This window comes from Coturnix japonica, unplaced genomic scaffold, assembly GCF_001577835.2.
Source record: "Coturnix japonica isolate 7356 unplaced genomic scaffold, Coturnix japonica 2.1 chrUnrandom566, whole genome shotgun sequence".
In the NCBI taxonomy this organism is placed as follows: domain Eukaryota; kingdom Metazoa; phylum Chordata; class Aves; order Galliformes; family Phasianidae; genus Coturnix; species Coturnix japonica.
The window spans coordinates 27,940-41,251 of record NW_015439941.1 but is presented as its reverse complement, the minus strand read 5'-3'; the positions used below and the strand labels follow the sequence as shown (position 1 = coordinate 41,251).

General features: G+C 55.5%; 1 protein-coding gene across 8 annotated transcripts in view; it reads left to right on the top strand.

Annotated features, from left to right (window-relative positions):
- The window catches only part of PAK4 (p21 (RAC1) activated kinase 4), a 17,408-nt gene extending 4,305 nt beyond the window's left edge, over positions 1–13,103 (top strand). For 2 of the 8 annotated variants that reach the window (XM_032441782.1, XM_032441784.1), the window contains 6 exons: positions 8,153–8,376; positions 9,785–10,366; positions 10,841–11,284; positions 11,665–11,798; positions 11,876–12,002; positions 12,948–13,103. In XM_032441782.1, the coding sequence (XP_032297673.1) occupies positions 8,173–8,376; positions 9,785–10,366; positions 10,841–11,284; positions 11,665–11,798; positions 11,876–12,002; positions 12,948–13,088 (1,632 nt within the window). In that variant the 5' untranslated portion in view covers positions 8,153–8,172 and the 3' untranslated portion in view covers positions 13,089–13,103. The other 6 variants (XM_032441783.1, XM_032441780.1, XM_032441785.1 and 3 more) reach the window with 6 other exon arrangements.
- The last annotated feature ends 209 nt before the right edge of the window (positions 13,104–13,312 follow it).

Here is a 13,312-nt window from a genome sequence, read left to right as displayed (position 1 = left end):
AGGGAGCCCTGCAGTCTGTCATGGAGCACACAGGGAGCCCTAATGGAGCACACAGGGAGCACTGCTGGGATGTCACCTGTGTGTATGCAGCTGGAAAGGGAGAAGTTGGATCTGCAGTTCTCTTGTGGCTCTGGAAACTGAGATAAGGGGAATTGGAGCTCAGGTTTCAAGGCACAAATGGGAGCAGGGGTGGGGGGAGCAGCCCCTCTGCATGAGACTGAGGCTGAGAAGTGCTTCTGGGCTGTGTGTGGCTGTGCTGTGTCCCTCTGTGCCAGTCCATAGAGCTGTAGGGATAAGGTAATGGGCAGAGCCAGCATCCAAAGGCAGTAAGGGAGTATTACACAGCAGCAATAAGGTGCTCAGATAGGCTTAATGAGGGGCAGATCCACTCACCTGTTGTTTCTCCTTCATCTTGTTGGCTCTTTGAGCGCGAATACACCAATTCTTTTCCTTAAGGTCACTTCCAACCCACTCCATGCTGTGATTCCACTCCATGCTGTGGCTTTCCAATGCTCTGAAGGCCTCTTTGCAGGCAGCTCCCTCCCATAGAAGCCAGCATTACATGCTGAGCTGATGCTCCTCCTCATCAAGCAAAGCAGGAGGAAAAGAACCAGGAATAGATCCCCAGAAACCCATGTTAAGTCCTTCAGCACTGAGTCATCGCTGGGCAACCCCTCAGGCTGTTACGTGGGTGGAAGAAAAGGGAAAATGGAAGTGGATTTCTCACTCCCAAAGCCTGAATTTGCTTGGAAGAGCCTTATTCCTGCCTGGGGAACCTATTTGGGTCCTTGGATCCCTCTTAGGGTCCTTATTCGTGCCTGCGTGAAGCCTATTTGGGTCTTGGACCCTCTTAGGGTCCTTATTCCTGCCTGGAGAACCTATGTGGGTCCTTGGATCCCTCTTAGGGTCCTTATTCCTGCCTGGGGAACCTATTTGGGTCCTTGGATCCCTCTTAGGGTCCTTATTCCTGCCTGGTGATCTATGTGGGCCTTGGACTCCTCTTAGGGTCCTTATTCCTGCCTGGGGAACCTATTTGGGTCCTTGGATCCCTCTTAAAGTCCTTATTCGTGCCTGGTGAATCTATGTGGGTCCTTGGATCCCTCTTAGGATCCTTATTCCTGCCTGGGGAACCTATTTGGGTCCTTGGATCCCTCTTAGGGTCCTTATTCCTGCCTGAGGAACCTATTTGGGTCCTTGGATGCCTTTTAGGGTCCTTATTCCTGCTTGAGGAATTTATGTGGGTCCTTAGATACCTCTTAGGGTCCTTATTCCTGCCTGGTGAACCTATTAGGGTCCTTGGATCCCTCTTAGGGTCCTTATTCCTGCCTGGGGAACCTATTTGGGTCCTTGGATCCCTCTTAGACTGTCTCAGCCCCACTTGGCCCTGCCCAGCCTGGCAGCAGCACATCTTCATGCTCTTTGAAGGTTGTGCAAAGCCAGCCCAGCCAGTTCCACAGCAGTTGCCTCTGTGTCTCACTCAGCATGACAAACACCTGCTGGGTGACATCCCATAGCTCCGGGCTTGGGGGGGTCTTATGCCCCATCTCCATATATATTGTGTCTATACAGCTGCTTTCAATGCAAGGGGGGGGGGTGTTCATTGATGGGACCAAAACCACGTTGGGTTTGGCCTGCAAGTCCTTGGAAGGACTTTATTCTGCTAATTTTGGGCCAGGTTCTGAATGCTACGGGGGCAGAAGTTCCTTTGATGTGCTTTTATCTTCCTATGAATTAATGAGAGCGTTTCACAAGGCTCCGAAATCGCTGCTGGGGGCTCTTTTGTGCTCTTGGCAACTGAGAGGAACCAGCTGGTGGATCTCTGGGATCACAGCAGCTTTTGATGGCTGCAAATGGGAGGTGTCAAAGTGTTCTGCATCCCTTCCAGAAGGACAAATGGCTTTTGCCTCTTAGATTGGGTGAGATGCAGCAGCTCCAGCTTGTTTCACATCAACATCCTGCCCAGCTCTCTGCTGGCTCCCAGCCCTGGAGCCCTATGGAGCATCCTGGTGTCCCTTGGTTGAGCTTTGAGCCATGATCCTCACCATTAATAAAGGCTCATAGCCCTGGGCTGAGCTCTGGAGCCCTATGGAGCATCCTGGTGTCCTTTGGTTGAGCTTTGAGCCATGATCCTCACCATTAATAAAGGCTCATAGCCCTGGGATGAGCTCTGGAGCCCTATGGAGCATCCTGGTGTCCCTTGGTTGAGCTTTGAGCCATGATCCTCACCATTAATAAAGGCTCATAGCCCTGGGATGAGCTCTGGAGCCCTATGGAGCATCCTGGTGTCTCCTCAGCAGGCTTTTGTGCTGCTGTAATTGACCCAGAGCTCCCATTGCTAGAAGAACATGCAGGACAGGAGTCAGCACTTATGGCCAGATCCAGCCCCTGCTTTCAGGCTGGATGAGGGACCTGGAAGTGTTATAAAGGAACACCCACAATAGCAGAGACTGCAGCGGAAAGGCCGATGGGTTTTCCACCTTCCCCTTTGCTGTCCTTCCCTGTTTCCACTGCTGGGGCACTTTGACTGGCTGCTTTGTTTCAAATGTTGCTGCCTCATTGGCTCCCGGCTCAAATCTCTTCTATTCCTGCTCCACTTCTTACAAGCTTCACTGTTAACCCCTCCGAGGCTCCGCAGCTGCTGATCACAGCTCTTCTCCTCCTTCCATCCCTCATTAAAGGATCCTTAAAGCAACGGAGCCACTTCCAGCCCTGGAAAATGGTAATGGCAGCATGGGACGGAGGTGGGCGCCTGCAGGGGGGTGATATGGAGCCAGGATTAACCTGTTCTTTAGGCTGCCTTACCTTGGAGCGAGGCTTGCAGCACTCAACGTGGTGCTTGGCACGGCTTCACCCTTCAGTTCCCATACCCCTGTGTGCTGTGCTGAGGATGGAGGGGGTGTAAAGCTGCTCTGTTCACTGTACCAGCACTAAACCCATACAAGAAGGGGACAGGGTGAGAGCCCACCTGCCCCACTCACCCCATCTGCAGTGCTGGGGTCCCAGTCTAGATCCAGAGGCACTGGGAAGCTTGCAGAGTCAATCCCCCCCCTTCTATGCTGGTGTTCTTCAGCCCTATCCCCTCCTTCCCCCCCTCAAAGCCCCTTTTGCAGCAGTTTTCCTTCCTTTTTCCCCCCCTTGTGGCTTGCAGGAAGCAGGATGGTGATGGTGAGTAACGCAGAGTCTCGCTGATGTATTTTGTTAATGAGTTTCAGGCAGGGTTTGGCAATGGGCTGAGCACGAAGGGGAGGAAGTTTCTTTGCTTTTCAAGCCCAGGGTGAGGCTGACTGTGCTGGAAACATGCAGAGCAATGGGGGCACTTTCCACTTTGCTGCTGGAGCAGGTTGTTTGCCTTTCTATGTGCTGAGTTGATGCAAGCAGGGGGACTCTCATTGCCCTTATAGCACTGTTTGTATGGGAGGCAGAGCTTGATTTGAGCCCATAGGAAAGGGGAATAATTCCTTCTGGAACTAAGTAGGAGGTTGAAGCCGAGGACCCACATCTGTGCTGTGTTGGAATTGGACTTTCCATAAGGTTTATCCCTTTGGAACAGATTTCCTGCTCTTCTGCACCTGGTGCATGTGTTGTGAATAGGAAGGACTGGGTGCTGTTGTGAATAGGAAGGACTCGGTGCTGTTGTAATGGAGAAGAGGGAAGTTTGAGAGCAGCAGAGGAAATCAGTGCTTGGTAGACTCCTCCTCTATCACCCTTCCACTCTTTCCACTATAGAAAGGTAAGACTGGGCTCCCAGCCTATGATATAGAGTAAGGCTGGGGAGCTTGCCAGCAATGGGGGGGGGGGGGGAATATTCTGCTCTATTTTAGTGTACTCCCTGCCTGCCAGAAGTGTTGGTTAATGGCTGACTAATTAAACAAAGCTGAGATAAAGGGAATGTGACCTGGGTTTGGACAGGGCTGAGGAATGTGCAGAGCTCCAGGAGAGGCACAGGGGGTGGATTTTAACCCTTCCCATCCCTATGAGCAGCTAAAACGCTGCTCTGATGTATTGGACTGAGGGGTGGGGGTGACATGAGGGTCCTCCAGCTGTGCCAATGAGCCCCCCAAGTGGTTCCCTTTGCCTCCATATCATCCAGATATGGTATTTCTACCCTTGGGTTCCTCTTTGGAGGGGGGTTCATAGGGAAGAAGTGCTTTTCCAAGGTGGAATTGCAGAGCAGGTGCTCTGAGGATGGAGGGAAGATGCTGGGACTTGTACATTAGGCAGCAAGGGGGAAATCAGAGCAAAGCAGGCACATAAACAGCCCTGGATGCACACACTGCGATGGCTGCAGCCAGCACTGCCCATGGGGTGAAGGTTCCCCCTCACAGCAATGCAGGCTGAAGCCATTTGAGCTCCAATCAGCCTCTCCTGCTGGGATCACACTATGTCAAGGCAAAGAGCACAGCCTGACGGGTTAGGAGGTTTGTTTGCAGCTCAGCTCACACCCAACTGACTGCCCCTAAGGAATGCTTGGTGTGGTTCAGGATCTGGCCCCGTGGTGCTGGTAAATAACATGGAGCTGTGTCAGCTCGGGGGCACAGCGGCCTCTGGAGGAGTGAAATACAGGATGAGGGGGGGGTACAAATAGCCCCAATGTGTGCAAGAATGGGCTGGGGTGGAAGCTTTCCCCCTTCCCCATATGTAAAGGGAGTGACTGGGGGGGGGATAGAAGCAGGGTTTGTATAGGAGAAGACCAAACTGAGTAAGGAAGGGAGGCGGGTGGCCAGGGGTTGGGATTTCCTGCCTGCAGGAAGAGATTGGCTTTGGAGCCATAAAGTTTCACACCGAGCAGCGTGAAGGAAATTGAATCAGGAGACTTAAAATGGGAGGGGAAAAAAAAGGGCCACAGTGACACCAGGATGCAACGAAAGTGGGTAGAAGGGGCTCAGAAATCAAAGCCAGCCTCTATGGGAGGATGGGTTGAGTCAACGTGAGAAAGCAAAGGGTTAAACAGAGCGTAAAGAGGGGCCTGAAATATGCCAGGCTGCCTGTGTTTGTTTTACTCCGTGTCCAGATCCTGCGTGGGAGGGGTGTTCTTCCTCCAGCTCCCACTGACAAACAAACAGAACTGGTTTTTCCTCTGCTGAGATGGCAGGGTTGGATAACCACGTGCACACAGTCTGATGCCTCATCCTTGCTATAAGCAGAGCCTGGTGGGCCCCGAGGTGACCCTGCTGTGTCCCCTCGCCTTCCTGGGGTCTTCTGTGTGCTCTATACCCTCTTTGATGTGCTAAAACTCGAGTTGATTCTATAGTGAAACCGCCGATCTCTGCACTCATATGGGGTTTGGGGCAAGGCTGAAGCATCCAACTGCAGTGTTGGGATGCACTGACAGCAAGAAGCTGCAGCCCAGCAGGAGGAGCTGCCTTCAGCTTCAGCCACTCCAATAGCACCCCCTGGATGGGACCCCCACCAGGACCCCCAGCATCACCTCCTGGATGGGACCCCACCAGCACCACCTGGATGGGACCCCACCATCACCAACACTGGATGGACCCCACCATTACCACCTGGATGGACCCCCCACCATCACCACCCTGGAGGGACAGCCCCACCTGGATGGGACCCCCACCATCACCATCTTGGAATGGGACCCCACCATCCCACCTGGATGGGGACCCCCACCCATCCCACCTGGATGGAAACCAGCCCCACCTGGATGGGAGACCACCCACCGAGCAACCTGGATGGGACCTCCCCCATCACCACCCTGAAGGGACCTCACCAACCAGCAAACCTTCCTGGATGGGAACCCCCACCATCACCACCTGGATGTGAGACCGGCCCACCTCACTACCTGGATGAGACCCCCACCATCACCACTGGCATGGGACCCCACCATCACCACCTGGATGGGACCCCACCACACGCACCACTGGATGGACCCCAGACCCACCTATGGACCCCACACTATCTCGGATGTGGACCCTCGCCACATCACCCATCTGGATGGGAACCCACCATCCCCACTCTTAATGGGACCCCACCTATCACCACCCTGGATGGGTAACCAGGCCCCACCTGGATGGGACCCCCACCAGCACCACCTGGATGGGACCCCACCATCACCACCTGGATGGGACCCCCACCATCACCACCTGGATGGGACCCCCACCATCCCCACCTGGATGGGACCCCACCATCACCTCCTGGATGGGACCCCCACCATCACCATCTGGATGGGACCCCACCATCCCCACCTGGATGGGACCCCCACCATCACCACCTGGATGGGACCAGCCCCACCTGGATGGGACCCCACCATCCCCACCTGGATGAGACCCCCGCCATCACCTCCTGGATAGGACCCCCTTTGCCCCCATCACAGCCTGCTTTGCAAGGAAAACTCTGTCCCTTTCCCCTTGTGCTGAGCTATGGAGGAGCTGGGCCCACAACAGGCAGCACTGAGGTCGCAGCAGCTTCAGCGCATGCTCTGCTATGGCTCTCCATAGAGCTGTTGATATTGGGAAGGGCTCCTGCTGGGCAGCATCAAGTTGTACCTCTGAGCCTGGAAGGATGCGGGCGTTCCTCTGCTGTAAACAAGCCCCCATTGTGCAGAGCTGTTGTGTTTACACCAAGTGAAATGGCTCTGGGGTCCGCCTTGGGGCCAGGCTTCCTCTTCCTTCTGTGCTTGGAACTGCAGGCTGAGTCCCTGCTGCTCATCCCCATCAGGGTGCAGCTCATGGACCCCACTGTGCCCATAGGTGGCCACAGCACGAAGCATTGCTCTCATGGACAGCACCCCTGGGTGCTCCTTTATCCATCACCATTGCGTGGCCTCTGGTTTCTGAGCAGGTATTTGCGCTGCTGAAGGCAGAAGCATTTCCTGACCGTCGAGCACATCCCATGGGCTGAGTCCATCTCCAATTGCTGTCCCATCCGTGCTATGGCTTGAGAGGAACACGGCTCTAAAGCTGGGGGGGACCCTGAGCATTGAGCTCAGCTATAAGGAACCCCCTCAAAACCCCTTTAAACCCCCCCCAAGCAACAGCTGAGCAAACTGTTTTCCTGCCAGGACCCAACACCTGCACGTCCAGCTCTTTGCAGACCAACCTGTTCAGCTCCAAGAAGCAGCACCGGTTCTGCAGCACGAGGCAAAGCCCCAACATAGGAAGGGTGAAAGCTGATGGTGTGTGTGGGCAGAATGGAGCCAGGGAAGCTGGCCAATGCTATGGGCTGGTGGCCAAGGTGAGGCTTGAGCCTTGGCTTTGCACAGGCTTGCCCCTTCTTGGAGCTCCACGTTGTGCCCTGGGCTCTGTGTGTGTATGGGGTGGGTAGGGAGCTGCTTTGGGGAGCATCAGCGTGGATTGTATGCTGCTCTTCACTGCTGGGGAATGAAAGAGAGTGGGGTGGGATGGTGGTGAGCATGGAGAGGTTGGTGACGTGGGGCAGCTTGGCCTTGTGGCTATTGCCTGTGTGTCACAGGGCTCACATTGGATGCCAGGCTGCTCCTCTCTTTGCTCTTTGAGGTCTATAGAAGAACCCAGCTTGTAATTACAGGAGGCCTTTGCTGTGATTTTCAATTGAGGAGCGTCGCATCAAAGCAGGCTGAGCAAAAGGGGGGGGGGGGGGGGGAAGGCTTTGCAACAGCAGCAACGTGCCTGCAAGAAAGCAGGGCATGGAAAGCAAATGGGTGTAGAGCAGCCTGGGTGCAAATTGCATAGGAGCAACACAGGCAGGAAGCTGGGCTGCTGCTGGAGGAGAAGACGTGGCCAAATTGATGCTCCTTAGGTCAGCATAGGGCAGCAGCCCTCAGCTTGCATCACAGGGGAGCAGTGCTGGCAGTGGGAGGAGGAGCTGAGTCCATTGCCTGGCCTCTATGTGGGCTGAGGTTGAAGCCAGCTTTTCTTCTCTGCTATTCCAGAGCCCTGCTGTGCCATTGCATCGCTTACAGGTAGAGACAGAGCAGGCTGAGGCCATGAGCCGGGGGCTTTAAGCCTAAAGCTTGAAATGAAAGCCAGCAACAGCAAAAACAGGGGGTTGAGCAGCTGATAAAAGGGAGCAGCCCACCCGGTGCGAGGGCTGGGCTGGATGGAGGTGTTTCCTTCTTGGCAAGCAATGCTTTTCCCAGCGAGCACGGTCAGTTCCTGCAGAAGGAATGCTTGTTTTACTACCTCCAACCCCTCACTGTGTCCTCTCTTTGTCCCCCCTTCAGGTCTGCAAACAGCTCTAACCATGTTCAGCAAGAAGAAGAAACGCATCGAGATCTCAGCACCCTCTAACTTCGAACATCGTGTCCATACTGGCTTTGACCACCGGGAGCAGAAGTTCACGGGGCTGCCTCGGCAGTGGCAGGGCATCATCGAGGAGTCTGCCAAGAGACCCAAGCCCCTGGTGGACCCAGTGTGTATCACAGCCATCCAGCACGGCTCACAGAAGGTAAGGGGCTCTGCAGCTTGTTGGTGGGGGCTGAGGGATGATGGAGCCTGTATGGGAGGTGTTTGTGCCCTCTCTATGGGGTCCTATGGAGCAGGTAAGGTGGCTGTTTGGTTCCTGAAGCCTTTCAGTGTGTTCCACGACCTGCTGCTTTTTCATGCCCCCATTCCTGCCCACGTGGGAGGAAGGTGAGTGCAGAGCAAAGCTTCTCCCCTTCCTTGCCCTGCTGCATTCTGGAAGCTGGAATAAAACCTAGGGGGAAAAAGCACAAGCAGATCAATGCCTCGTCCCTTCCCATCCCATCCTTTCCCCTTTGCCTGTTTCCCTAAGCCACCCTTATGTCATCATTTTAAAGCCTGGCTCGTTTGAGGAAGCCCACACCATCTCTGTACCCTGGCTCTGCTGTTCACCCTCCTTTAGTCCCCAGCTCTGCTCTACCTGGCTGCTCTCTGTTGGTGATCAGGTACTGATACTATTGGGGCCATCCTGTGCCCCCCTTGAACATGGGTGAGATGGACTTTAGCAGGAGGCAGAAAGAAATCCGGATGGCTTGAACTGCACGAGGAGAGTTTAGGGCACGGTGCTGCCCATGCAAAGGCTTTTGCTTTGCAGGTGACCCTGGCAGCAGTTCCCTTAGCTCAGTCTTGTTCAAGCTGAGCTCAAAAGTGAGCACCAGCCATAGGAGGGAATGGGTAGTAAAGCCTTATTTGGGCTGCTGGCTTCCAGAAGGAGAAGGGCTTTCCAGGTGCTGCTGGGCAGCATGGAATTGCAGAGTAAAGGTGTACATATCCTTCCTGGAGACCTTGGAGATGATGCAAAGCCCAGGCAGCACAGTAGCCCCCTTTTTACTACCCTTCTGCCTCCCCTTTGATAGGGAAGCCTGGCTGTGATAACAGAGGAGCTCTGCTGTGTTGGCCCCCAGCCTGGCTTTAGCTGGGAGTGAAACCTGCTGCCCCTGGGACCCTTCCCCACAAGCCCCCACTCAGCATTGGCCCATATGGGAGGAGAGATACAGCTGGGTCCATTCCCCAGCACAGCTCCATTTCCTACCCCCTGGAGGGGCTCAGGACACCATGGGCAGACCCTTGAGGCTGTGGGGACACCAGAGCTGGCCTCCAACACCCCCATCTATGTGTGGAACCAGAGCTGCCTTCTTCCTGGCCTCCAACACCCCCATCTATGTGTACACCCCACTTGGCCACCTCCTATTAACAGCGCTCTGTGTCAGCAGGGTACATCCCATCCCTCCTCCTATCTGTGTGAGCCACCCCCCACCCCCAACCCCTATCATCACCACCAGGCATTTCATTTTTATTTTTATTTTCTTTCATTTTTTTCATTCTTTTCTGTTTGTTTTCTCATGTTCTGTTCGTCTTCCGTCTGCCTCTCGTCCCACGTCCTGCCACAAAAGACCATCGTACGTGGTACCAAAGCCGCCAAGGACGGCTCCCTCACCTGGCTCCTGGATGAGTTTGAGAACATGTCCGTGTCCCGTTCCAATTCTCTGCGCAGGGACAGCCCCCCATTCCCACCCCGACGTGATCAACTCTGCCAGGAGAACGGCCTTTCCGAGGACATCGGTCGCAGCAAAGAGAAGAGCTGCCCTGAAAGGGTTAAAGAGAGACCCCGTGAACGGGACCCACAACGGCCCCGTGGGCAGGAGCCCAGACCTGGGGGTCGCCCACCCCCTCCTGAATACCCCAAACCCCCCCCTGAACGTGATGGCATTGCTGATAGGGACTGCAGCCAACGGGACGAGCGCGTGGTGCGACGGGAGCGCACGGAGCCTTGTGATAAGCGACCTAAATCCAGCTATGGCAATGAAAGCAGCCCTCAGTCCCCCCGTGACAAACGCCCTCTATCTGGGCCTAATATCCGGACTCCCAACATCCCCGTATCCGAAGGGGTGATGAAGACTGCTCAGCAGACGGGACGACCCTTTAATACGTACCCAAGGGCTGAGACCGACCCCGTCCGGGGTGCAGGTGCACAGGTAAAGGCTCCTCTGCTCCCCCTGCTCTGAGCTGCTTAGCAGGGATCTCTCCTTCCCCTGAGCCTTGGGGGGGGCTCTTCTCACTCTGCCTTGGCCTCCACCTCCTACACCAGCAGCCTCTCCGCTCTGCTTCCTAAACCAACACCAGCTAACGGGCTTCTTCGCTTCATTTAAGACTGTATTGAAGACCAGCAGTGACACAGGGGGGCTGCATCTGTTTTGTGCTTTCCCCCCTTGGGGCTGCACTATGTCTCCACTCTCCTCTTTTCCTCTCTGGTCTCCGAAGCGACCTCCTGTGGTCATCTATCCCTATTCCTTGCTCCTACAAACCCATCTGGTGCAATTCTGGTCTTCCTCTGGCACCATCCAGCTCTGCTAATGCCCACATGTGGTGGTGTCAATGCTATGGGGCCAGCAGTGTCTTTCCATACCATCCCTTCATGTCTCTTAACATCCCTTTCCCTTTATTTACAGGCTGAGCCCCGGCCAGGCCGACCACAGGAGCCAGCAGCACCCAATGGGCCTGCAAGCAGCACCGCCAGCTCCTCCCGACCCCAGCCCCCCGGCCCACCCCGCTCCAAGGTCCCTGAGCCCCCCACTGGCCTCACCCCACACTCCTCTGAGCCCCACCTGGCCCGCCAACCTCAGCCCGGCCCCCCACCCCCTGCAGTCGGCCCACAACAGCCCCGTTCACCCCAACGAGAGCCCCAACGCGTCTCCCACGAACAGTTCCGAGCTGCTCTTCAGATGGTGGTTGATCCAGGAGACCCTCGTACTTATCTGGATAACTTCATCAAGATCGGGGAGGGCTCCACAGGGATCGTCTGCATCGCCACCGTCAAGAGCAGCGGCAAGCTGGTGGCCGTCAAGAAGATGGACCTACGCAAGCAGCAGCGGCGTGAGCTGCTCTTCAATGAGGTATGGGCAGCAGAGCAGGGGCTGCATACCAGGGCTCACAAAGCACTTGATATTGGGTGTCAGGTTAAGCTGCTTTGGGGCTGCTGCTTGTGGTGTTGATGGGGTTTTACATTGGGAGCTTTGTTTCCTCCTCACGGCTCTCCTCGCTGTTCCAGAGACTGATTAATTACAAGTAATTACAATCAATGAGCCCCTTGACCACCCACCCCAACCAAAACCCACCCCCAGGAGATGGGTACCCCCAACCCACCCTATTCTACCTGCAGGTGGTGATCAGATTAATTCCAATTGCCCATCAATGAGCCCCTTGACCACCCACCCCAACCAAACCCCATCCCCAAGAGATGGGCACCCCCCAACCCACCCTATTCTCCCTGCAGGTGGTGATCATGAGGGACTACCAGCACGAGAACGTGGTGGAGATGTACAACAGTTACCTGGTGGGCGACGAGCTCTGGGTGGTGATGGAGTTCCTAGAGGGCGGCGCATTGACCGACATCGTAACACACACCCGGTACGTGCCTATGGACCCCCCAACCCCTCCTGACCCCCTTGGAACCCCCCCCCCATCTGACCATCTCCATCACACAGGATGAACGAGGAGCAGATTGCAGCTGTTTGCCTGGCCGTGCTGAAGGCTCTGTCTGTGCTGCACGCGCAGGGCGTCATCCATCGCGACATCAAGAGCGACTCCATCCTGCTGACACACGATGGCAGAGTAAGTGTCACTGCCGTGACTGCCATGGTGTGTCCCTGCTGCCACTGGCATCGGGGTCTCCATCAGGATGTCTGGATGGGCTCTGCTGAGTGGCCCTTAGGTTGAGTTGGTTGGCTGCCCTTGGGTTGAGTTTGACTGCCCTTGGGTTGAGTTTGGCCACCCTGAGGTTGAGTTGGCTGCCCTTGGGTTGAGGTTGGCCCCTCTTGGGTTGAGTTTGTCCACCCTTGGGTTGAGGTTGGCCCCTCTTGGGTTGAGTTTGTCCACCCTTGCGTTGGGGTGGCCACTCTTGGGTTGAGTTTGGCCTCTCTTGGGTTAGGTTGGCCACCCTTGGGTTGGGTTGGCTGCCCTTGAGTTGGGTTGGCCCCTCCTAGGTTGAGGTTGGCCGCCCTTGGGTTGAGTTGGCCACCCTTAGGTTGAATTTGGTGGCTCTTAGGTTGAGTTGGCCACCATTAGGTTGGGGTGGGCCACCCTTGGGTTGAGTTGGCCACTCTTGGGTTGAGTTTGGCCACCCTTAGGTTGAAGTTGGTTGCCCTTGGGTTGAGGTGGGCCACTCTTGGGTTGGGTTGGCTGCCCCTGGGTTGAGTTGACCATCCTTGGGTTGAGGTGGCTGAGGGATGGGGGCCCCTCCCTGGGCAGCCTGAGCTCATAGGAAGCATGCAGCTCACAGCACAGTGAGCTTTGGGGTCCCTTTCCAACCCAACCATTTTAGGATACCCCAACCCTGTGATCTTATAGGGTCCATTCCAATCCAACCATTCTGATTACAAAGGAGCCAGAGAAGCTTTTTAGGCTCTTTTGAGATGGATCCTCAACCCTGATGCTCCTCAAGAAGCAGCATTGAGGGGTTGTGAGACACCTGGAGAACCTCATAGGACCCCGGTGGGGGGTGTTGAGCCTGGAAAGGCAGCACAGGGTTCTCATCAAGCTGCCTTCTCCGGCCTATAGGTGAAACTCTCTGATTTTGGATTCTGTGCCCAGGTGTCCAAGGAGGTGCCACGGAGGAAGTCTCTGGTTGGGACACCGTACTGGATGGCACCAGAGGTGATATCACGGATGCCCTACGGCCCCGAGGTGAGGATGGAGTGATGGGGTGATGTGGGGCTGTAGGATGGGGGGGGGATGTCACCCACACAAATATCCCTCCTCCCATGTCTGCAGGTGGATATTTGGTCCCTGGGTGTGATGGTGATCGAGATGGTGGATGGAGAGCCACCCTATTTTAATGAGCCCCCATTAAAGGCCATGAAAATGATCCGAGACAATCTGCCCCCCAAGCTGAAAAACGTGCACAAGGTAATAAAGGGGGGGGG